Source organism: Pseudophryne corroboree, chromosome 8, assembly GCF_028390025.1.
Source record: "Pseudophryne corroboree isolate aPseCor3 chromosome 8, aPseCor3.hap2, whole genome shotgun sequence".
NCBI classification, from domain to species: domain Eukaryota; kingdom Metazoa; phylum Chordata; class Amphibia; order Anura; family Myobatrachidae; genus Pseudophryne; species Pseudophryne corroboree.
The window spans coordinates 393,570,610-393,597,458 of record NC_086451.1 but is presented as its reverse complement, the minus strand read 5'-3'; the positions used below and the strand labels follow the sequence as shown (position 1 = coordinate 393,597,458).

General features: G+C 44.2%; 1 protein-coding gene across 1 annotated transcript in view; it reads right to left on the bottom strand.

Annotated features, from left to right (window-relative positions):
* Positions 1-26,849, bottom strand: part of LOC134949253 (cytochrome P450 2F2-like) — a 178,445-nt gene that overhangs the window by 75,737 nt on the left and 75,859 nt on the right. Inside the window, exons 2-4 of the mRNA XM_063937733.1 lie at positions 13,059-13,236; positions 8,563-8,725; positions 5,903-6,052 (exon numbers count right to left, since the gene is read on the bottom strand). Of these exons, the coding sequence (XP_063793803.1) occupies positions 5,903-6,052; positions 8,563-8,725; positions 13,059-13,235 (490 nt within the window). The 5' untranslated portion in view covers position 13,236. The remainder of the gene's footprint in view (positions 1-5,902; positions 6,053-8,562; positions 8,726-13,058; positions 13,237-26,849) is intronic.

Here is a 26,849-nt window from a genome sequence, read left to right as displayed (position 1 = left end):
TGAAAGTCCTTCAATCGTGAGTGGGAGCGAGTAATGAGTGTGGATGAGAGACGCAGGTCTTGTGAAGAGCGAAGAGGTCTGGTTGGGAGATATTTAGAGATAAGCGAAGTGATGTACGTTGGTGTAGTTTGGTTAATGGCCTTGTGTGTGAGTAAAAGTATTTTATATTGAATACGGTAGAATACAGGTAACCAATGGAGGGACTGACAGAGTGGATCTGCAGACGATGAACGTCTAGCTAGGAAGATTAACCTCGCCGCTGCATTCAGAATGGATTGTAGTGGTGAGAGTCTCGTTTTGGGAAGACCAGTTAGGAGACTATTGCAATAATCAATGCGGGAGATAATGAGAGCGTGGATTAGAGTTTTAGCAGTGTCTTGTGTAAGTTATGGTCGTATTTTGGATATGTTTTTTAGATGCATGTTACATGATCTTGAGACAGACTGAATGTGGGGAACAAAGGACAGATCAGAGTCAAGGATGACACCTAGGCAGCGAGCTTGTGGGGTAGGGTAGATAGTCGAGATTTTAACAGTGATAGAGATATCAGGTTGGTACCTACTATTGGCCGGTGGAAATATTATTAACTCTGTCTTTGAAATATTAAGTTTGAGGTGGCAAGATGTCATCCAGGATGAAATGGCAGAAAGGCATTCAGTGACACGGCCCAGTACAGATAGGGACAAGTCAGGGGAGGATAGGTAGATTTGAGTATCATCTGCGTACAGATGATACTGAAATCCAAAAACACCAAGAGAGAAGGTATAGATAGAGAAAAGCAGAGGACCCAAGACTGAGCCTTGCGGTACTCCAACTGAAAGAGGTAGCGAAGAGGAGGTAGATTCAGAAAAGCAAACACTGAAGGAGCGATTATATAGGTAGGATAGGAACCAAGAAAGGGCTGTGTCTTTAAGACCTAGGGATTGTAGTGTTTGTATGAGAATAGAATGTCCAACAGTGTCAAATGCAGCAGACAGATCTAGAAGAATAAGTAGTGAGTAATGGCCTTTAGACTTCGTAGTGACCAAATCATTAACCACTTTAGTCAGTGCTGTCTCTGTGGAGTGTTGGGAACGGAAGCCTGACTGAAGTGGGTCCAATAAAATGTGTGAGTTAAGAAAGTGTGTGAGTCAAGTGTAGGCAAGTCTCTCAAGTAGCTTAGAGAAACAAGGGAGCCGAGAGATAGGGCGGTAGTTTGAGAGAGCGTTAGGGACAGAATTTTGTTTTTTTTAAATGGGAGTTATCACTGCATGCTTGAAGAGTGAAGGGAAAATATCAGTAGAGAGAGAGAGAGATTGCAGATGTGAAGGTAGGGATGAGCACCAGAGACAGAGCTTTACTTGTTTGTGAGGGTAAAGGATCAAGAGGAGAGGTAGTAGAGAAGCAGGATGAGAAGAGTGATGATACTTCATCTTCATTTGTGGGATCAAATGAAGAGAGAGTGCCAGAGGGTTCAGGTAAAGAATGGAGCAGGTCACTGGCTGCCGAAGAGCATACCATTTCATCTCGGACCTTATCAATCTTCTTCTTGAAGTAGGAAGCAAGATCCTGTGCCTTGATAGTGGCTGGTGGAGTAGGTGAGGGAGGATTCAGAAGTGATTTAGATGCACCATCATCAGCACCATCGAAACTTGCACCAGTCCTTGGCAGATGTACAAAACATATGGCAACCTATGTGAGCAGTTTAGCGTCTTTGTATGCCATCACTTTTAGCGACACTACCATAAGATACAGCATCTCCATACATCTTTTTAGCCACCCTGCCTGTACACTTGTCACTGTTCGGAATGTACAGATGGAGCCGCGCTCATCTGAGGCAGCTACATCGCAGGTGTGCACTTCCGGTGTGACTAGGGCGATCCATCCACCTAGTCATGCAGGGAGTGCACAGACATGATCCCATTCTAAGCGTCTCCATCCGGGCGCGTGACGGAGATGCTCTCCTATTCTAGTGATTGGGGCGCGTCTCCATCAGTGGCGTGCGCTCCCGGCTGGACAGAGACGCTCTCGGCATTAGGCAGGCACGCCCAGGCACAGACGGAGCCACAACTAGTGTAGCTCCATCTGTACCTTACATTTCTGATACCGTGCATCTAAATTTGTTCTGTGATTCTGTATAGTAAAATCAGGACACAGGTGTGGTGCAACTCAGATACATGTACAGAAGAAAAAACATTGCCCGTTTTGCATGAATATCCGCATAGCATGCAACTCTGAATCAGACCCTCACGGCCTAATTCATGTTGAGAGTGGAGTGAGCTACTGCACAGACACCTTGTTGGTTTCTATGGGGAGGCTTCATTCCCTAACCAAGGGTGGTATTCATGTGACCGGCGGTCAGCTGACCGACAGTCACATGACCTCCTCCACCATCCTGGCGGCTCACTATCCCGATGGTCGGCATGCCGACCGACAGGGACTATTTCCACTCGTGGGTGTCCACGACACCCATAGAGTGGGAATAGAACCCGTGGCGACTGCAGGTCGCCACCGAGCCCGCAAGGGGCTTGCTGCACTCGCCCCTACCCGCGTGGATCCCGGCGTCAGTATGCTGCCGGGATCCCGGCGTCGGTAAGCTGACGGGCGGTCTCCTGACCGCCGGTCAGCCGTACTAAACCCCTAACCAAGATGGCCACGTAACCTAATACTGCGCATGTATGGCACCATCTACCTACTGTGTAAGAGCTATGCAATGGTGAATGGCAGGGTAACACTTAGCTCTAGTGAGACCTGTGATTTCATCTGCTCCAAAGCATTTCAACATCCTGCCTAAACGTCTAATGAGCTGCATGACTGTCCACTTTGCTCAAGCTCCAATCTATCCAACCAGTTTATATCTGAGTAAGTATGGATGTAACCAAGGGTGTAGCTGCCATAGCTGCAGAGAGTGCAGCTGCTATGGGGCCTAGAGCTGGTGGGGGGCACCTTCCCTGTCAAAGTAACATGTGGGTGATACATAGCACCTCTTACAAACTTTTGCCTTGGGGTCTACAACATATCTAGTTATGCACTAGGCCCTGGACATTCTCATTGCAATGTGGTATAAAAATGAACTGGATGGCACTATAATGCAGTGCCGTAACTAGACATTTTAGCGCTGTGTGCAAGGAACAGCATCGGCGCCCCCCCCAAATATAAAACAGGGTGAATGCGTGCCAAAGGCACGCGTCAAAAATATAGGGGTGTGGCTTCATGGGTAAGGGGCATGGCCACATAGCTCCCTTTTACACAGTACGGCACGTAGAGCCCCCATTTACACATTACACCAGGTAGAGCCCCCATTTACACAGTACGGCACGTAGAGCCCCCATTTACACAGTACGGCACGCAGAGCCCCCATTTACACATTACACCAGGTAGGGCCCCCATTTACACATTACGGGAGGCAGAGCCCCCTTTTACACATTAGGCCAGGCAGAGCCCCCTTTTACACATTAGGCCAGGCAGAGCCCCCTTTTACACATTTGGCCAGGCAGAGCCCCCTTTATACACATTACAGCAGCAGAGTTCCTTTTTAAACATTAGGCAACAGAGCTCTACACATTAGGCAGGGAGTGTGAGAGAGAGTGAGAGAGAGAGAGTGTGTATATTACAGCAACAGAGCTCTACACCTGAGGCAGGGAGTGTGTGTGAGAGAGTGTGTGTATATTACAGCAACAGCGCTCTACACCTGAGGCAGGGAGTGTGTGTGAGAGAGAGTGTGTGTATATTACAGCAACAGCGCTCTACACCTGAGGCAGGGAGTGTGAGTGAGAGAGAGAGTGAGTGTGTGTATATTACAGCAACAGCGCTCTACACCTAACGCAGGAAGTGTGTGAGAGAGCGAGCGTGAGTGAGTGTGTGTATATTACAGCAACAGCACTCTACACCTGAGGCAGGGAGTGTGAGAGAGAGAGTGTGAGTGAGTGTGTGTATATTACAGCAACAGAGCTCTGCACATTAGGCAGGGAGTGTGAGAGAGAGTGTGAGTGAGTGAGTGTGTGTGTATATTACAGCAACAGAGATCTACACCTGAGGCAGGGAGTGAGAGAGTGTGTGTGTTTTTTTTTTTTTAAAGTCACCTCTGTGGCCGATCAGGCATCCAGGTCTGCCAGGCGCAGTCACTCTTGTACAGGCGCTCCCAGTCCCTCTCCATTGCCGGCGGCGGCGGCTCTCACAGGCGGAGCAGTGGCAGCTCAGTTAACAGAGCTGCCGCCTGCAGTAGCGCTTCCATTCCCTCCTTGCTAGCGGCGGCGGCGGGTCTCACAGGCAGAGCGGTGGCGGGTCTCACAGGCAGAGCGGCGGCGGGTCATTTAACGGAGTTGCCGCCTACAGTAGCACTTCCACTCCCTCTCCTTTAACGCCGCTCCCCCTCCCGAACAGAGGCAGCGGCGCAGCGGAACTTACACCTCACACCTGACTGAAATGGCCGTACGTAGGGGTGTGCTGCCAGATGGTGTGCCTTCAGTGCAGTTGCACTGTGGGCAAGGCACCATCCACACACCTAATTACGGCTCTGCTATAATGTTACATAATATAAAATGGGGCACTATAATGTGGCACAGTATGAGGTGAAGACACTATAGTGTGGCATAATATGAACTGGGGCACTGTATTGCATAATATGTACTGGCTCCCCTACAGTGTCACATATATGAACTAGGGCACTATTATGGGGGCATAAAATGAACAACTGCCACAGACTGTCTCTCTAGAAGCATTGGTACAGAAGTCCCTTCAAAATGTTTCTATGGGGCTCAAAGTTCTGGCTATGCGCCTGGCTGTACCCATTACAAATTATAGTGATCTGTGCAGTGCTTCTCCCAAACTCAACAGCCACTAGCAGGTTTATTGTTTATGCAGGTTTCCTTTCTTTTTGGCATTGTTTTTTGGTCAGGTTTAAAAACAACCTTTTGTAAATGTTGGTAGATGTTCTAAAGTGTTGTAAAGATGGGCTTTTGGTCGGTTTTGACTGTATTAAGTTGGACGGTTTGCAAAACCGACAGAAAAATCCCCTAAAAACACAAAACCGAAGGTTAATAAATATACCCCAGAGAGTCTGAGCTAGCCAGAGTTGCCCTAAAGGTTAGATGCTATAATACAAATTTACAAGGTGTAACTTTGTATTTTTACATTTACTACATTTCAGATATGGAAAGAGGTAATGTACTGTAGTTATTGTAAAACGTAATAGTATTGCCAAAAAAATATTGTCAGTGTAAGTTACTAATGAATGTAGTGGGAGATAAGGTCTCAGGTATTTCTAATTGTAACAGCATTTATTAACCCTTCTTTGAGTTCCCAAAATGTACTTCACAAAGTCACTATTAATTCTTCAAGTGCCTCTGGTCACTGTTACAGTTTAGAGCCATTGTGTCCATTAATGTGCTAAATCTTACCTGTCCATGTGCAGCAATTTTGAAGTGGTCAGTCTAGGCCACAAGTTCTCAAACTCGGTCCTCAGGAATCCAAACAGTTCATGTTTTCCAGGTCTCCTCACAGAATGGCAAGTGAAATAATAATCTTCACCTGTGGATCTTTTAAAATGTATCAGTGAGTAATGATACACCTGTGCATCTGCTAGGTGATCTTGAAACTGTGAACTGTGTGGGGAGGACCGAGTTTGAGAATCACTGGTCTAGGCCAAACCTTCAGCAATACAATCTAACTGTTAAAACAGACCAGAATAGTAATATGAAGCTCGTGTTAACGTGGTGACTGAGCATGGTGTACTATAAGCACCATTATGAATTAAAATTCATATATTCAACTTGTTTAAAAAGTGATGCATTCAATTTAATGAAAATGCAATGTACCTTGTTACAAAGAGAGCTGCCTTCTCTATCATTTTTATTAGTACAATACATAGGGTCAAATAAGTGAACATCTATATACTGTAGAGTTTTGTGTTCATATACATTACCATTTGTTTTTCTCAGAACATCAGTGAGATACTCGGCCTCCTCCTTTATCCGCTCCTCAATGCTACGTTTCCCCATTCCGAAATTACTCAGTGTTAAAAGGGTAAAATGCCTCAGCTCCTTCCACTTTTCACCATTACTGAATACCACATCTGGATAATAATATAACAAGTTGTGTTTTAGATGAGATAGAAAACGCTGATGTGACATGTAATAGATCAGTTTGTTTTTATTTAAACACCCTATAGTGAAATAAGAATACTCAGATAGTGTACACCCAGGGAAATAAACTACTAATTATAGGCAGGCCCACACACCAACCAAATACAGATAGGCTGTTATACTGTACACTAACTGACCTCTTCTTCCCCTAACCTTCATCCATTTTATTCATTCTACTTAACTACCTACCAGGCAAAGAATGACTTTCTTTGGATACCCATTTTCCACCCTACATTTGTAATACCATAAAATGATATAGGGCATGATATTTCTTGACATAAATGATTTATTTTATTACCAGTTATTTATGTAGGGCACACATGTTCTGGAGCAGAGAATATCTGGACATTTACATTAGTCCCTAGCACAGAGAAGCTTACAATCTACAGTACAGTATGTTCCCTACCAAACCCAAGACCACAGTGTTGTGAGACTGGAATGTAGTATTACACCATTTGTGATCCCCTAAATGTGATTTGAATTGAAAAAGCAAGTTTTTCCTGATTGCATTTTACATATATTTATCTCTAGTTTGGCACACACCACTAGAAAACAAAAACAGCTGATGATAATCTTACTAACAGGCCAAAATGCAATGTATTAAACACATTACAAGGCTTTAGCATGTTGAGAAAAACCTAAAAGAGTCTGGAAAGATCAGTGTATAAGTTACAATCAGACCATTATGCTTTCTTTGCCCATTACAAAAATATACTTTATAGTTAAGTGCAAGGATAATGTTCACCGGTATGCAAACTGTAGAGGAGAATGTATATTTTATTGTATTTTTGGAAAATTGTGGTCATCACTGAGGAATTTCATGAGCAAGACTGAATGTTTTTATTTATTATATACTGTCAAGAAGCCATCTTCACCCTTACTAAATCCTCCTGTACTCTTGTTGCTGAAATTAGGCATAAAAAGGAATGGGAAAGAGATGTAGGTGCCCATCCAGATGAGGATAGCTATGAAGTCATTAGGCTTGTTGTAATATGTAGTTTGATCTCTACCATGATTAAAGAGAATGTGTATAAAGTGCATTTTTATTACCCCAGACAGACTAGCTAAATGAATCCCTCCACTTCTCCTATGTGTTAAAGGGTGTGTGGGTAGGTTGCACCCTTTTTCATATGTATATGGTGGACATATCTGAAAAAATTCTCTCTTTTGGAAAAAAAGCATGTTCCCTACTTTCATCTCTCTTGCCCTCTCCCGTTCAGAGAGACCCATGGACATTTCTCTTATGTTGACCCATCCCGGAAGTTGATCTGCACTTGGCTAAGTTGGCCTCTCATATTCTTGCCACTGCCAAGTGTCTCGTTGCTAAGGCCTGAAAACAGCCGAGCCCTCCAAGTATATCCTCTCTCAAATCCTACATGTGAGTCATAGCCCATATTGAAAACATTACCTACTACCTTCATGATGAAACTGAAAAGTTCCGCCAGATCTGGGCTTCATGGATGCTTAGTTGCCTCCTAAATTCCCCTAACTTCTCCTATTGCAGGTTTATACAGTATGTGCTCTGTCCTTCCTCTGTCCTGGAGTCAATATTGCCTGGTTACCTTTCACATGCCTGAAATGACCCATTCCTGTCCTCTTTTCTCCTTCCCCCACCTTTCATTTTTTTCCCTTGAGCACCAAGGCAACCAATAGCCCACCTCACTGTCAACTGTCCATATCTTCTTTCCTCCTCCCCCTTATATTTTCTATTCCAGGTCTATTGCTATTTCTGGTATAAGATACAGTTACTTTATTTTCTGTGATGTTCTATGATGTTTTTGTCTGTATCATTTTCCCATTCTGCACTTTTTTCTGTACCTTGTTTTTTGAAATAAATAAAATATAACTTTAGAAAACACAATAGTATGGCTATTGGCTGGACTTGCAATGGCTATTGGCTGGACTAGAAAACAAAATAGTGTGGCTATTGGCTGAATATGCAAATTACTAAAAGTGCTCCATCATGGATATCACATGGGCCTATGAAGCCACAAAAAAAGTATCTGCATTTTACAACAATTCAAAAAGAAATATATACTATAGCAAGCCTTGTATGCAATATCATGTTATATTGCTTAATTAAAACTATACTGTGATTATTAATAATATTATTATTATTATTTTTAACTTTGAGCTTAACCTTGTTTAACTTTGAGCTTAACAAACTCAATTAAAGTCCAGCTCATATTCCAATCTGTTTATAAATCTAATTTCTTTTCTTAGGACATTCATCATTTCAAAGCATATGTGTGTTGTAGATGTGAGGTGCTCCCTCATATTAACAGAAAGGAATGGTGTTAAAGGACGAATCATGAAGATCCATATCCTGCTAAACTATCTGAGAACTGAGATCCTTCATACACAAGACAAGCTGATCTGGTTAAGGAGAACACATAGGGTTTGTACAGAAGAGAAGTCCACATAACCTACATGTACTTACCATCTCCCTTGGTAAAGTCATAGAATGCAGGGAAATAAGCCCGACCACTGAATTCTTCTGCCTTGTCAATCAGAGTCTCCTTTATAGCTTTATATCCGCACAGCACAATGCAAGGACGGTTCCCTTGATATATAGTAAAGATGTCACCATATGTTTTTTGCAACTAACAGTACAAAAGAAAAGTGGATAAATTAATAATAATAATAATAATAATAATAATATTTTATTTATTTCTTTTTTTAGGCACCACAAAGGGCGGTATCCAATTAGACGCAATAGTGCCACGACCGTGAAAAGGGACCCTGAATGCAAGAACAATGCTAGAGAAAAACAATTAAGTAAGGGCTTGTATATGACAGATTACATAAAGTCATCTAGCCTCAATATGCCATGCAGTGCGAGATGCATGGTGTGAGTGAGCCGCCAGTTCCGTTCAACTCTGTTAGCATTAGATGTCTTTTTTTTCCAAAAATGCATCTTAGTCACAATGCAATGTGACTAAGACGCTGATTAATATAATATGTAACACTTGTATGTGTGTGTGACTGAGTCTGTAGACAAAGCGCAAGCAGCACAGCCTCCTGTTGTGTCCTAGTCACATCGCATTGTGAATAAGAGGCATTTCCAGCAAAAAAAAGATGCAAAAAATATTCTCGATGCCAGCAAAGTCTCACGGTACCTGGTGTGCCAAGAGGGGCTATTTGGCGTGACTGCAGCAATGATGTATGAGGACACTTCTGTATTAAAAGAACGGGTGATCTGGGCAGAAAAGAAGGTCTCTGATGAAAAGGTGAGTGTTGATTGAATGTTTGAAGCTGGTAAGACATGCAGAAGTCTGACTTGACAAGGGAGTGAGTTCAAGAGGAATGGGAGAATTATCTGAGATAGGCATGAGGGGGAGGAACCGGAGGAAGAGTGGAGGTAGCCAGAGAGACATGAGTTGGAAATGTAGTAGAGGGCAGAATGATTAAGTGCTTTCTATGTACAGATGAGTCCTCATACATACAGTATAGCCTCAATATGCTGTGCAGCATGAGTGAGACGGCAGGTCCTGTGCAACTCTTCTAGTGTTGGGCATATTTTTTTTGTGAAAATACATCTTTTTCTCAATGTGTTTTGACTAGCATGCACCAGGAGACTGAGCTGATTACTTTGATATGCGACACTTGTATATCTGTTTGCGACTGAGTCTCTGAATCTATATAGCTTTATTCCATGCCAAATTCTGTTGTGCTTCATATATAGTTGACTCAGTCGCACACAGATATACAGGTTTCACATATCAAATTAATCAGCACAGTCTCTTGGTGCTTCCTAGTTGCATCTCATTGCGACTATGACGCAATTTCGGCAAATAAAATGCAAAAATATTGCAGAGTCTCACGGGACCTGGGGCGCTGAGAGGGACTGTTTGTCATGACTGCGGCAAGGACACATACTGTGAGGACTTATCTGTAGGAGAAGGGAGATATCTATTGCAGCACAGGACATTTTTAAATAAAGGTAAGGAACACCTGAGAAGCAAACAACAATCGTAACTAGCTTAAAAATATAAAAGTAGATAAACAAAAATGATAAGTGATGGACAAATAAGGGTGAAAATATGGGGGATCACATAGATAAGAGTCCAGGGTTTCTCAATATCATGTAAAATAAGCAATAACAAACGTAGGCTACAGATCTAAGCCACACAGGAATAACTGTCAGACTAGAAATGACCTATACACCCCTAGTATTCTGAGAAATAAATTGTGACTGTGTATGTTTTAGATCTCTCTCTCTCTCTCTCTCTCTCTCTCATTCACCCCTAAGTGCTTTGTAAGCAAGGATCACAAGATTGAACTGGATTCTGAGGGTAATGTGAAGTTATATCTTTGAGAGGTTTACATAATTCTACCCACAGCTCTGAAAGCATGGCCGGACTGGCCATCTGGCACTTCTGGCACATGCCAGAAGGCAGGCCCGGCGCTACCCACTCAGCAAGGTCCTGCAAGGCAGGGAGGCGCTGGGTCAGAGAGGCGCTCTCCCCACTCTGCGACCTTACTGTTGTGCTCCGTTGCTGCCGGCTGCCAGCGCCTGTCACTCTGACAGGGAGCAGCGGCGCCGGCAGCATGAAGACTGGCTCCACCCTCTCTGCATCTTCACTGACGGAGCCGCACTGTCGCAATACCTGTTGCTGCCGAATGTCGCTGCTGCCAGAGCTTGTCACACGTCACTTACCACAGGCAGCAGCGGCGCAAGCAACAAGAAGAGCCGGTGCCCGCAGCACAGAAATGTAAATAACATGCGCCGCAGCTCCGAGTCCTCCTCTCCAGTGGGCTGCATTCAATCGAATGGATAGCCACCCGCAGCAGCGCATTCTCAGCAACAGAGGCCAACTTGTGGAGGCACTGCTTATACCGTAAATAACTGGTAAGTGACAGTCGTGGGGGATGGGGGCTCTCCATAGCTTATAGTCTGCATGAAGGTTTAACCCACACTTTGATTTAGAGCATTTTTTCTAATGAAGCTTTTTTTTTAGGCCCCTGCCCTCATTGTAACTCTTCCCTCAGTGCCCCAACCCTTAACATCCCTGTAGCTCCCCCCCCCCCAGAATGCGCTTACCCTCCCTGTAACTCTTCCCTTAGTGCCCCTGCACTCACCCTCCCTGTAACTGCCCCCTCAGTGTGCCCTCACCCTCCCTGTAATTCCCCCCTCAGCGCCCCTACCCTTACCGTCCCTGTAGCATCCCCCCCATGGTGCCCTCACCCTCTCTCTAACTCCGCTCTCAGCTCCCCTGCCCTCACCCTCCCTGTAACTCCCCCCTCAGTGCCCCTACACTTACCGTCCATGTACCTCCCCCCTCAGGATGCCCTTACACTCCCTGTAACTCCCCCCTCAGCGTCCCTACCCTCAACCTACCTGTAATTCCCCCCTCAGCGTCCCTACCCTCACCCTCCCTGTAACTCCCCCCTCAGCGCCTCTGCCCTCACCCTCCCTGTAGCCCCCTCCCTCAGGGTGCCCTCACCTTCCCTTTAACTCACCCCTCGGTGCCCCTGCCTTAAAGCTCCCTTTAACACGCCGTCTGCGCCCATGCCCTCACTCTCCATCTAACTCCCTGTCAGCGCCCCTGCCCTCACCTTCCCTCTAACTCACTGTCAGCGTAATCTCTTATCTGTTCCATTTGCCCCCTGACTATTCAAATTTGGTCCGTTTTCGCCCATTTTTAAGGCATTTTTGCCAATGCCGTTTCACCTTTTTTTGTGTGAAAAGGCATTGGCGAACAAATGCCTCAAAATCGTTGAAAATGGCCCACCTTTCCACCGGCGCAGGTGAGAAAACATGTGGATTCGCCGATCCACATTTTTTGCTCCTGCTGAATTTTTCGCATAGGCGAAAAAAACGGCCCTGCTATTGAATAGGGTGAATACACATTCACCTTAAAAATAGCAACAAGTCCTATTTTTTCGCCTAGGCAAAAAAAACGGACCTATTTGAATACCTCCCTATGTCGTGTAATATGAATCATGGGGACTACGTGCAGTATAATGTGAATAAGATTGTGCTACAGTGTGGCGTAATTTGAATTGGAGGAACTATTGTGAGGTGCTATTGTGTGTCCACACCCCTTCCTTGTGAGACCACACCCCTCTTTTGTGACGGATGCTGTCCCTTTCTAAGTTAACGGAGGGAGGGCGCAATTTTAGAGTTTGCAGGAGGGCGCCAAACGCCCTAGCACCGGCCCTGCCAGAAGGGCCGATGTGCAGGTGGGCCGAACCGGTCACTCAGAGAGCCGGGAAGGCCACGTGCAGCGCAGCCTCCGGCTCTCTGGTTCCATGGTCTCAATGGAAATGGCGGCGTGCCACGCGTCCACGCCCCTGAACTCACGATGCGCCCCCGCCCCCTGCAACCGTCGCCATGGTAATGGGGGGGGGTGTCACGAGTCCACACCCCTATGACTCATGCAGCACGCCCCCCGTGGTGCGCGCGTTCACGAATGCCAGAACCGAATTAAGGTCCCAGTCCGTCGCTGTCTGAAAGTGAGGAATGAAATTACTTTGTTTTCTGAGATTATGATATTTTAGCAAGTAACATGCTATATACTGTAGGTATATGACAAGGCAGATTGCTAAAATAAAGTTTGATCCACTCTGCATCTTCTCTTACTAGCCACTGCTAAATATATCATTACACTTTTGTGCTTTATGCTACGATGTTATACACTTTTTACTTTTTTTTTTAATTTCTTTTTTTTGGTTACTACTATACAATTTTTATACTGTAGGAGGTGACATTTGAATATGTTCTGCTTTAGGTAGTCTTACTTTATGTATATAAATGAAATAAAAGTTACAGTAAATTGTGTCTTTCGAGTAGGCAAGTACTGAAACATCTAGCTGCAAATCAGGTATACAGTACGTTACGCTCCGACCAGTTAAGCAAGGTGGACTAATTCAATAAAAAAATTTGAGTTGTTGACATTACTTCTCTTGCAGTTATATAAGTCACTGTCTCACCTCCAGTAGTGACTGCACAATATTACTGATGTTCATCTTGTAGAGGGTTCCAATGATGGGAAGAGGAGTTGGTCCAGGGGGAAGTTTGGCTTTTTCCAGCATCATCCTAATGTATTTAGCCAACAAGCAGGTGATGAGAAGCACCAGGAGCACTGTACATAGTGAGTAGACATCCATCCTAGGGTAGAAATTGATTACCGGGCACACAGCTTAATTAATTAGAACAAATCAGAAAGCAGCCTTCAGTAAAAAAGGGATTGCAATCTGGGATCCGGTCTTTAGGTCGACAAGACTTAGGTCGACAATGTCTAGGTCTACATGGTTTCTAGGTCGACATGACAAAAGGTCGACATGAGTTTTTCAAAAAATTTTCTTTTAACGTTTTCATACTTTACGATCTACGTGGACTACATTTGGGAATGGTAACCCGAAGCATGGCGAGCAGAGAAAACTACACCAAAAAAAGTGAAAAAAAACTCATGTCGACCTTTTGTCATGTCGACCTAAAGTCCCTGTCGACCTAGAAACCATGTCAACCTACTTACTGTCGACCAATAGTGGTCAATTTAGACACTGTCGATCTAAGTCTAGTCTATCTAAGATACCACACCCTTGCAATCTCCAAGGTAATGTAAATACAAATAAATAATGTTTGCTATGGTGCTTGGATATTAATCTAATAAAAATGGGAATGAGTGTTATTCAAAATTAAACTTACTTTAATAATAAAACAACAAGCATAAACATATGAGACAATTTCAATTAGTAAATATATACAGTATGGCAATAACATCTACTATATAAAAGCGAAAATTTGTCCTTCTGTCTTTCTATACAAAGCCACAGTTTACAAGCGAAGATCATGAAATTTTACATACAAGCGTGTTAAAACACAGCCGAGGCAACTAAAATAATTAGAAATCCCGAGCACCCCCGGGGGAGGAACAGCAGCACAGAGTATAGCAGGAGACAGCATAACTCCAGAATTGCTGGAGCAATGTACTCAAAAATTGGTACACATATGCCTTACAATCTGGGAACAAACATTGTGGGGGGAAGACACCCCTAGCACCCCTATGGGTGAGGCAGCAGCACTGAGTATTTCAGCAGACACCATAACTCAGGTATGCCTGCAGCAATTTACAACAAACTTGGTACACATATGACTTACACTCTGTAAACAAATTGCTTAACAGTATATTTCAAATTTGTCTGGTGTTACCCAAACACACTTAGAAAAATATTGGGCGCACAGTGTGAACCAGCAATTGGCACAACCTCTGAAGTAAGGAATCTAGTATTATATATATTCCATAAAATGAAGAAGTATATTGATGCATGTTCTAGTTGACAATCTGGATGTCAATTAAAACAAAAAATGCACATTGATACAAAGTAACTAATGGTAAGAAGCGCTTAAAAGATTTTAATTACATACATAAATAGTAACACAATTGCATAAAAAATGATCTGTCATAACACGCACTTTAAGTGTGGACTGATGTTATTGATCGTAATATTCACATGTATGCACAATAGTGCTTCCAGAAGAGTGGTGATTGCACTCTCCAGTGAAAGAAAGTTTTCAGTTCACAGCAGTGTATTTAGCATTGAGCCGACTACTTGTAGTTCCCCAATATTGAAATTAGAAGCTCTCATCCATAGTGGCTAAAGATAGCGTCCGTGTACCTCTCTGTGGGGTAGATGTATAAACCTGGAGACGGCATAAGGCAGTGATAAACCAGTGATATGTGCAAGGTGATAAAGGCACCAGCCAATCAGCTCCAATATGTAAATTAACAGTTAGGATCTGATTGGCTGGTGCCTTTATCACCTTGCACATATCACTGGTTTATCACTTCATTATGCCTTCTCCAGGTTAATACATCTGCCCCTCTGAATCTGTATGCTCAGCCTCAATCCGTCCGAGTGTATCAGTGTTTACGATCCTTTAATACCTCGGCGGCATTGATGTAAAGCTTGGCAGCGCTGTAGCAGGCTGGCGGTCACGGTCCTCTGACTGCAGCGGGGACACTGGAGGAGAGCTTAGCTGTGGTCTGGTTACCGGAGCTAGCAGCAGGCATGGCAGAGCATCCACTTGAGGGGAGGGTATATGCGGCTTCAGTTCAATCAGTCACCGGAGCAAGTGTGCACACATGTGGAATTCCTCTATGCGTTTCTCCGCTATGACTCTCAGGAGATGCATACAGGTGACTAGATTAGGTAGGTATTAAAAATGGCTTCAGCCAATGAAATTGTCCACATTATTATAGGTAGCACCTGTGCATCATTATTACATCAGTCTGTTGGTTTTGGTAGAGATCTTAATATTTAAAATAAAGTATTTCAAATAATACTTCAGAGGTAGCACGTATACATATATATATATATATGTGTTGAAATAGTGGTAGTATGGTGCCACAGGTGTATGCGAATAAAGTAAGTATAAGGTTAAGGTAATATACTCAACCGTGGACACTCCTTAATGAATATAAGGTGTCAGCTAGCCCCCAAGTAGATTTAGGCAGTGATAAGCTACCTTAGATTAAAAATAAAGAAAGGGAGGGGTGGGGGCGCCAGCGACCAACAGTGTCTAATGGATTTAAAATAAGTATAAAGAAGTGGCAGGATACGTTCAGATAAAAAGATAAAATTACATTTATTTATAAAAAAAGGGGTGGGCTAAGATCTCAAAAGCATGGGATATTATTAAAATTACATCAAGATAAAGCTAAAAAGTACAAAAAGTACAAAACATATAAATACAAAGCAATAATCTAGTAAGATAAGAGAATGGTGCTTATCTTAAAAATGGCGGGTCAGTTAGAGGTACACCCAACGAGTTTCGTCCGTCAGACTTCATCAAGGGGTAGGGTACTAATGAACAGAGGTTCTATTTATAACTGGTACAAGAGCTAATGGGTAATTATTACATCACTTCCTGTTGGAGCTGTATATTGCTTATAACTTCACAAATTTAAGTTTTAACACATATATACTATGTGTTGTGATCATAGGTCCATAAGTTGTATAATTAACAGAAAACGAGTCCATGAAATAATGTTTTTTAAGGACAGAGGTTCCAGGACGCGTTCCGCGTCACTTCCGCCCCGTTACCGGAAGTGTGGCATGATGCGCATGCGCACATCGCCACGGCGGACGCCGGAAATGGGGCGGAAGTGACGCGGAACGCGTCCTGGAACCTCTGTCCTTAAAAAACATTATTTCATGGACTCGTTTTCTGTTAATTATACAACAGGAAGAAAAGGGGGGGGGGGTGTTGAAGAAAAAGGGGGGGAAGGTTGAGGGAGGGGAGGGAGACAACAGAGGGAACTGGGTTACAGCAGTAACCCCTATTCTGTGGGTTATAAAAATATTGACTGTAGCATAATATGCTGTCTCTGTTATAAGAAGACATTCCAGGTGAATTTTTAATTTAGTCCTTTAGGGGACAATGCATCCAGTAGGAAGATCCATTTGGCTTCACACTTGGATAGGGCCCGTTGTCGATCACCACGTCTCAGGGGTGCTGGAATATGGTCAATTATTTTATATCTGAGGCTAGATAGCGGGTGGCCACATAATTTGAAATGGCGTGCCACTGGTTGGTCAACTGGTTTGCCGTCCAGAGATGCTTTTATAGCAGATCGATGAAGCGCCATTCTGTCTCGTAGGTTTCTGATGGTTAGTCCTACATAAAGCATGCCACATGGGCAAATGATAATGTAAACAATGTATGACGTGGTGCATGTGAGTACATGGCGGATTTTGTATTTATGACCTGTATGTGGATTATGGAATTCATGACCAGTTTCTAAATATTTACATGTAGTGCAGGATGCACACTTGTAGCATCCAGGTTTTTTCAACTGGGTATGCGAAGCATTAGCTGGATTCTTAGGGACCATGTTGGTTTTAACAAGAATGTCTCTGATGTTAGGTCCTCTCTTTTATAACTAGGCATCAGTGTGGTATTCTTGAAGCAAGGGAGGTCCTTGTCCCCTGAGACAATAGGCCACAATCCTTTTGTGGCACGTGGGATGACCCTGCTAGCAGTGGTGTATTGGGTCACAAATGGAATTCGTGATCCAAGTCGTTTTTGAGGCACGTTATACAATAGCTGTTCTCTGGGGATTTGCAGGACTTCATCCCTGGTTTTCATTAATTCACGGAGTTTATAGCCCCTATTGGCAAACTTATGAATCATCTGATCAAGTGCAGTAGCCAGGGTAGTTTTGTCGCTGGAAATGTGGGCTGTCCTAAGCATTTGGGACCTTGGCAATCCTCGTATCAATGCAGGAGGATGGCAACTACTGTGGTGGAGCAAAGTATTGCGATCGGTGGGTTTTGAAAACAGTCTGGTGTGAAGCTGGTTATCTATAATCTCTATGGTTACATCTAAATAATTGATGGTATTATGACTGATTTGATAAGTGAATTTGATAGGGGAGTTCTGCAAATTAATCTGGTTGATGAGTGTAGTGAGTTCCTCTTCTGGTCCAGGCCAGATGATCAGCAGGTCATCGATATAGCGTGTATATAGCAGCATTTTCCCTGTGGTGGCAGGTGATGAAAAGAAAAACAGTTCTTCTTGTTGGAACATAAATACGTTAGCAAACGATGGGGCCACTGAGGACCCCATCGCACACCCAGTTGTTTGTATAACGTATTGGCCATGGTGGATGAAATAATTTTGAGTTAAAGTTTTAGACAACAGTTGCAAGAACAACAAAGAATTCTTCCAAGCCACCCATCAACAAAGGGAAGAAATAATCTTTAACTTATCATCCCGCCAGTTCACCGATATAGAATTAAAAGTTCTCAATAAAGGACTGTCTTTTGTACCTACCCATAATCACCGGGATTTAGATTGGAAGATGGACCTATATGGTCTCCATAGAACACTCAAAACCAAAGAATTCTTCCAACATAAACAAGACACCCTGCAAATCAGGCATAAAACGAAAGCAGTCCCCAAAAGAACTACATTTGACCCAGTTTCCACAAATGCGTCTTTGAAATCATTTAATCGATTGCTTGACATGGCAGTAATGAAATATCACTCAGCACAATCAATAGTACCGTCAAATCTTACTAGATCTGAACAAAAGGCTCTACAAGATTTGTCACAAAGTTCAGATGTCACCTTCCGACCAGCGGATAAGGGAGGTGGCATTGTAATCCAGGATACCGACAAATATATCCATGATATTGATTTACTACTCCAAGATCAGTCTACCTATTGCCAGTTGTCAGGCAATCCAACGGACTCATTCAAACGGGAACTCGATCTGATACTATTGGAAGCTCACAATTTGGGATTCTGGAGTGCCGGATATTTTTTGCTGCATATATATATATATATATGTATGATATTTTATCTCCAGATCACATCAAAAATGTTTTTAAAGAGTAACAAATAAACAGTAATTTTGGCACCGCAGAGAAAGAGCAGAAAGTTTAATTTGTTTACCGCATAACACTATTAGTATTCCTTCTTTAGCCTCCCTATAGATGACAGCTCCTATAGCTCACACAGCTGGTCTCCAGACTCCAGTGTACAAGGTCATAGGATCAAATCCCAGTTGACCACCCAAATGTTAAATGAGTTATTTTTATTTAGAACAAAAGAGAGTTTTTTTGTTACACTAAGCTCTCAATAAATTAAGCTCTCAAGACATTTCATATGAGCAGGGAGGTACAGGTTTAGAAGTCAATCAACAGGAGACTAGATGAGTATATCAACGCATATAAGGGGAGGCAACAATATACCACTCGCATCTAAAGTTTAGATCGGTTCACACTATTTTACCATTCAAAATTAGGATATCAAAATTAGTATCTTCTCTATATTTCAATGGCAATCCTATACTAAAAAAGGAACAATTAACGTGTTTAGAGCAGGAATGATGTCGAGACACTCAGTGCGGGCATGGTGACGGACGTCTTCTCATGCTCCGCACAGGGTATGTCCACACCACAATCCCAGTATAGTGAGTATTAGAAAATTGCCACACTAGATCATGGGGTTACCCACAGGAAGCCCATCATCCGCTGACAAGCACCAACTGGGTAACAGCTAGAACAAAAGTTATATGAAGCCTATGCTTATGATGTATCACATACAGTATGTATTCATTTTGATTTGACAAACAAGTTTAATTACTTGAAAGTGTATGGCCAGACAGCTTATATCGAAATATACCAGGACAGTGATTTTAGGAAAAAAGGGAGATCACAGCACAATCAGAGAAGAGGGAAAATATTACACCCTTGTCAATGAGAATTGGCAGGGGTGTTATATAGTGCATAAGTTCAGATATTGTTCATTTCTATATTTTCATTCAGTCCCTTGGAAACAAGGTATTTAATGAACATATCCAGTATGCTTTTCTCATGCAGAGAAGGTTAAACCTATCCCCTCCTCTGGATGTTTTTTTTATATGTTCAATACCCTGAACAGACAGGACATTTATATCTCCCTTGTGCATCTGCACAACATGTCTCGGGACACTATGGGGTAAATTTACTAAGATTCGTGTTTTCCCGTTTGAGGTCAAAGTTCAATCACGAATGACATCGAAAGTGTAAATATGCAACTTTTTTAATTGATTACGACTAATTTACTAAGCTGCCGTATTCTGCATTTTCGGGTTTTCCGATGTCGATGTCATTCGTTTTTTTAGGCAGTGTTTTACGTGAGTGACTTGTAAAACACTGCCGACTTTAATACAATGAATCTCGGCCGGATCTGTAGAGGTAGCTACAGCCGTGGACTACCGTACTGCGTCTGCTAGTATAGACTGGATGATAATGATATAAAAAATATATATATATCACTACTGCAGGACAGGTATATGTTGTATAATGACGGACCTGCTGGACACTGTCAGCACTGCAGACTCCTAAACTACTAGTATGAAGAAGATAGAAAAAAAACAAACCACCACAGGTAGGTATACAATTATGGACGAGCGACTGCCAGTGCCGACACAGAGGTAGCTACAGCCGTGGACTACCGTACTGCGTCTGCTAGTATAGACTGGATGATAATGATATAAAAAATATATATATATCACTACTGCAGGACAGGTATATATTATATAATGACGGACCTGCTGGACACTGTCAGCACTGCAGACTCCTAAACTACTAGTATGAAGAAGATAGAAAAAAAAAAAACCACCACAGGTAGGTATACAATTATGGACGAGCGACTGCCGACACAGAGGTAGCTACAGCCGTGGACTAGCGTACTGCGTCTGCTAGTATAGACTGGATGATAATGATATAAAAAATATATATATATCACTACTGCAGGACAGGTATATATTATATAATGACGGACCTGCTGGACACTGTCAGCACTGCAGACTCCTAAACTACTAGTATGAAGAAGATAGAAATATAATGAATGACGGACCTGCTGGACACTGTCAGCAGAATGCGTTTATAGAATTAAAAAAAAAAACACCACACGAGTGTTTAACTTTTTCAGGCAGACAATATACTGGTGGTCACTGCTGGTCAGTCACACTGGCACTCTGGCAGCAAAAGTGTGCACTGTTAAATATGTACTCCTGCTATAACTGCTCCCCAGTCTCCCCCACAATTAAGCTGTGTGAGCAGTGAGCACTACTCAGCACAGTCAGATATACATAGATGATATTATCATGCAGCACACTGAGGCTGAGCACAGATATGGTATGTGACTGTGTATCGTTTTTTTTCAGGCAGAGAACGGATTATATTAAATAATAAATAAAACTGGTGGTCACTAGTATAACTATCAGCAAAACTCTGCACTCTCCGAGTACTCCTAATGCTCCAGTAAATCAAGTGTCTCACTCTCTATCTAAACGGAGAGGACGCCAGCCACGTCCTCTCCCTATCAATCTCAATGCACGTGTGAAAATGGCGGCGACGCGCGGCTCCTTATATAGAATCCGAGTCTCGCGATAGAATACGAGCCTCACGAGAATCCGACAGCGGGATGATGACGTTCGGGCGCGCTCGGGTTAGCCGAGCAAGGCGGGAAGATCCGAGTCTGCCTCGGACCCGTGTAAAAAGCGTGAAGTTCGGGGGGGTTCGGTTTCCGAGAAACCGAACCCGCTCATCACTAGTAAGTATGTGTATATGGAGGTGTGGATGGATGTATTAAAGTTATACTTTCAAGGTGTGTGTATGTTGTCTTTGTTGGGGTATTTTTTTAGTATAAGTACTACAGGTACCAGCGGGCCCGTTTTTCCGCCACATGCTGGTACTTGTGGTTCTCCAAGTACCAGCTTGCGGGGGAGGCTTGCTGGGCCTTGTAGTACTGCTACTAAAAACAATATCAATCACTTTTCACAAAGGCTATCAGCCCCCCATCCGCAGCCTATTGGATGGGGGGGACAGCCTCGGGCTTCACCCCTGGCCCTTGGGTGGCTGGGGGGGGACCCCTTGATTGAAGGGGTCCCCACTCCCCCAGGGAACCCCGGCCAGGGGTGACTAGTTGGATATTTGATGCCACGGCCGCAAGGCACTGTATAAAAGTGACCCCCGACTGTGGCATTATCTGTCCAGCTAGTGGAGCTCGGTGCTGGTTTCAAAAATACGGGGGACCCCTACTCTTTTTGTCCCCCGTATTTTTGGAACCAGGACCAGGCGCAGAGCCCGATGCTGGTTGCTTAAATATGGGGGAACCCCTGTCCATTTTTTCCCCATATTTCTGCAACCAGGATCGGCTCAAAGAGCCCGAGGCTGGTTTGCCTTAGGAGGGGGGACCCCACGCAATTTTTTTTCTTAAAATTTAGAACATTTCCCCCCCCTTCACACTGAAAAACATGCACGGATCTCATGGATCCGTGCATGCCTATACAAACACGGGATAAAAAAGCAGGTCTGTTTTTTTTTAGCACTTTTTCACGATTTGTATTTTATCACGGCAGTGTTTGGCTATTGTCGGCAGTGTTTGTGTTTTGCACTTTTTAGTAAATTCACGATTTCTAGCAAATTGCAGGCATATTTGACTGATGGTTTATTGATTCGTGATTTTTTCCTAGGACTTCCAAAATATTACGAATGCCCTCATCACTGCCGTGATGTTTGCTTAGTAAATTACCGAGATGACACTTTGATGAAAAAACGGCATCTCGGTCAAAATCGGGACCTTAGTAAATATACCCCTATGTGTGAGGACCTTTTTAAGAACAAGTCTTCTGTGTTCCAGAAATCTAGTATTCAGTGTTCGACTGGTTCAACCCACATATTGAATGCCACATATACAAGTTAACAGATACACAACGAAGGTGGTTTGACAGTTTATAGAGCCAGTGATGTTAAAATAAGATTTTAAACCTACCGGTAAATCTTTTTCTCCTAGTCCGTAGAGGATGCTGGGGACTCCGTAAGGACCATGGGGGTATAGACGGGCTCCGCAGGAGACATGGGCACTATAAAGAACTTTTAGTATGGGTGTGCACTGGCTCCTCCCTCTATGCCCCTCCTCCAGACCTCAGTTAGAGAAACTGTGCCCAGAGGAGATGGACAATATGAGGAAAGGATTTTGTTAATCTAAGGGCAAGATTCATACCAGCCCACACCATCCACACCGTATAACCTGGAATATACGCAACCAGTTAACAGTATGCACAAAAACAGTATCAGTCAAAGACCGATCGCAACTGCAACATAACCCTTATTCAAGCAATAACTATATACAAGTCTTGCAGATTTAGTCCGCACTGGGACGAGCGCCCAGCATCCTCTACGGACTAGGAGAAAAGGATTTATCGGTAGGTTTAAAATCTTATTTTCTCTTACGTCCTAGAGGATGCTGGGGACTCCGTAAGGACCATGGGGTTTATACCAAAGCTCCAAACCGGGCGGGAGAGTGCGGATGACTCTGCAGCACCGATTGAGCAAACACGAGGTCCTCATCAGCCAGGGTTTCAAACTTGTAGAATTTTGCAAAAGTGTTTGAACCCGACCAAGTAGCTGCTCAGCACAACTGTAATGCCGAGATGCCTCGGGCAGCCGCCCAAGAAGAGCCCACCTTCCTAGTGGAATGGGCCTTTACTGAATTTGGTAACGGCAATCCAGTTGTAGAATGAGCCTGCTGAATCGTGTTACAGATCCAGCGAGCAATAGTCTGCTTAGAAGCAGGCGCGCCAACCTTGTTGGCTGCATACAGGACAAACAGAGCCTCTGTTTTCCTAACCCTAGCCGCCCTGGCTACATAAATTTTTAAGGCCCTTACTACATTCAGGGACTTGGAGTCCTCCAAGTCACCCGTAGCCACAGGTACCACGATAGGTTGGTTCATATGAAATGAAGAAACCACCTTAGGCAAAAATCGAGGACGAGTCCTCAATTCTGCTCTATCCACATGAAAAATCAAGTAGGGGCTCTTGTGAGACAAAGCCGCCAACTCTGACACCCGCCTTGCAGATGCCAAGGCTAATAACATGACCACCTTCCAGGTGAGAAATTTTAATTCAACCATTTGAAGGGGTTCAAACCAGTGTGACTTAAGGAACTGTAACACCACGTTAAGGTCCCATGGTGCCACTGGGGGCACAAAAGGAGGCTGTATGTGCAGCAATCCCTTTACAAAAGTCTGGACTTCTGGGAGAGAAGCCAATTCCTTCTGAAAGAATATAGATAGGGGCGAAATCTGTACCTTAATGGAGCCTTACTTCAGGCCCATATCCACTCCTGTCTGTAGGAAGTGGAGAAAACGGCCCAGATGGAAATCTTCCGTAGGAGCATTCTTGGCTTCACACCAAGATACATACTTCCTCCAGATACGGTGATAATGCTTCGCCGTTACCTCCTTCCTAGCCTTTATCAGAGTAGGGATGACTTCTTCCGGAATACCTTTCTCAGCTAGGATTCGGTGTTCAACCGCCATGCCGTCAAACGCAACCGCGGTAAGTCTTGGAACATGCAGGGCCCCTGCTGCAACAGGTCCTCCCTGAGAGGAAGAGGCCACGGATCTACTGTGAGCATCTCCCGAAGATCGGAATACCAGGCCCTTCGAGGCCAATCTGGAACAACGAGTATTGTCTGTACTCTTTTTCGTCTTATGATTCTCAACACTTTTGAGATGAGAGGCAGAGGAGGGAACACATAGACCAACTGAAACACCCATGGTGTCACTAGGGCGTCTACCGCTACTGCCTGAGGGTCCCTTGACCTGGCACAATACCTCCGAAGCTTTTTGTTGAGGCGTGACGCCATCATGTCTATTTGAGGAATTCCCCAAAGACTTGTTATCTCTGCAAAGACCTCTTGATGAAGTCCCCACTCTCCTGAATGGAGATCGTGTCTGCTGAGGAAGTCTTCTTCCCAGTTGTCCACTCCCGATATGAAGACTGCTGACAGAATGCTTACGTGATTTTCTGCCCAGCGCAGAATCCTGGTGGCTTTCGCCATTGCCACTCTGCTCCTTGTCCCGCCTTGGTGGTTTACATGAGCCACGGCTGTGACGTTGTCTGATTGAATCAGGACCGGTAGGTCGCGAAGAAGATTCTCCGCTTGCCGTAGGCCGTTGTATATGGCCCTCAATTCCACCAAGTTGATGTGTAGACAAGCCTAACACATATCATCTGCAAAAAAACGCTGACAGCATCCACCGCTTTCTGCTCCCCCAGTCTCCTTCACTGGCTAGTGAAGTGGAGCCGCCATCAGTGCTGCAGCGCGCCGGGGACTGAATACCTACACCAGGTTAACAGTACCCGGAAGTGCCGCAGCCGCCGGTGGTCTCGTCGTCCCGGAGGCTCATTCATCGGTGTGCAGGCTTGCACACTGAAGATTTACACCCGCCTGGGACCGGGACGGAGAAGGAAGGAAGCGCAGCGGGGGACGACAGACGAGGACGATCAGAAGAAGAAGGGTAAGTATATGTACCTGAGGGTCACGGGACGCCGCACCCCCAGAACATATATCCCCCACCACATACTTGCATTGTCTATTTTAACTTAATTTTAGCTGCGGTTAGCAGTACTAAGGACTGCTCTGTTTAGGGCGAAATACCACTTTTAAAGTACATTTTTTGCGATCAGCATTTGAACCTATACCTTGTTAACCGGATCATTTAGGTGCATTAATTTTGCTGGACTATAGTAGTGATTAAAGACTTGTAAAGGGATCTTATATGGGAACAATTCACGCCATTTGCATGGACAAAATTAAACTTTAATTGTTAAAGGATAACTTAAAGCATTAACAAGTTGTCTGGGAGGAGCACTGTGACTCCTCATTAAAAGTTTATTTGGCACCTTGATTTATGGTTTACCTGTTTGACACAAATTGATGAAACATGTGGTTCCCATCTGCAACATATTAAAATTAAGACTGCATATACACAGTTAACACTGACACCCTTTACGGTCAGGTATCAGGGGCTGAGCGCTGTGTTCCACATACTCTGCAATTTATCTAGTAGGATAGATCACCTACAAACATTAGCAGCTCGCCAATTTCAATAGTTAGCATTGCCTCAGTGCGCAGGTGGTAACTCTCTAAAAAAGCCTCCTGGCTTGACCATAGTCCCTGAAAATTTCTTCCTTGTGTGACTGCTCCCCATCCTCGGAGGCTCGCGTCCGTGGTCACCAGAACCCAGTCTTGAATGCCGAACCTGCGACCCTCTAGAAGGTGAGCACTTTGCAGCCACCACAGGAGAGACACCCTGGCCCTGGGGGACAGGCTTATCTTTTGATGTATTTGCAGATGGGACCCTGACCACTTGTCCAGAAGGTCCCACTGAAACGTCCTCGCATGGAACCTGCTGAAGGGGATGGCCTCGTAGGCTGCCACCATTTTTTCCAGAACTCGAGTGCATTGATGAACAGACACCCTTCTTGGTTTTAGCAGGTCCCTGACCATGTTCTGGAGGTCCTGGGCTTTTTCCATTGGTTGAAAAACCCTCTTCTGTCCCGTGTCCAGAATCATGCCTAGGAATGATAGTCGATTCGTTGGAATTAACTGTGACTTTGGCAGATTGAGAATCCAACCGTGTTGTTGTAACCCTCTCAGGGAGAGCGACACGCTTTTCAGCAATTGATCTCTCGATCTCGCCTTTATCAGAAGATCGTCCAAGTATGGGATAATTGTGACTCCCTGCCTGCGCAGGAGCACCATCATTTCCGCCATCACCTTGGTGAAAATCCTCGGGGCCGTGGAAAGCCCAAACAGTAACGTCTGAAACTGGTAATGACAGTCCTGTTTCACGAATCTCAGGTACTCCGGATGAGGAGGAAATATGGGGACATGAAGGTAGGCATCCTTCACGTCCAGTGACACCATAAAATCCCCTCCTTCCAGACTGGATATCACAGCCCGGAGTGATTCCATCTTGAATTTGAACTTTTTCAAGTACAGGTTTAGGGATTATAGATTTAAAATGGGTCTGACCGAAGCATCCGGCTTCGGGACCACGAACAGGGTTGAATAGTACCCTTTCCCCTGTTGGACCAGGGGAACCTTGACAATCACTTGCTGCTGACACAGCTTTTAAATTGCAGCTAATACTACTTCCCTCTCCGGGGGAGAAGCTGGCAAGGCCGACTTGAAAAATCGGCGAGGGGGCACCTCTTCGAACTCTAGTTTGTAACCTTGGGATACAATTTCCATCGCCCAAGGATCCACGTTTGAAAGACCCCAGACCTGGCTGAAAAGTCGAAGACGTGCCCCCACCGGTGCGGACTCCCTCCGTGGAGCCCCAGCATCATGCGGTGGATTTAGCAGAAGCCAAGGAGGACTTCTGCTCTTGGGAACTAGCCTAAGCAGGTGTTCTCTTACCTCTGC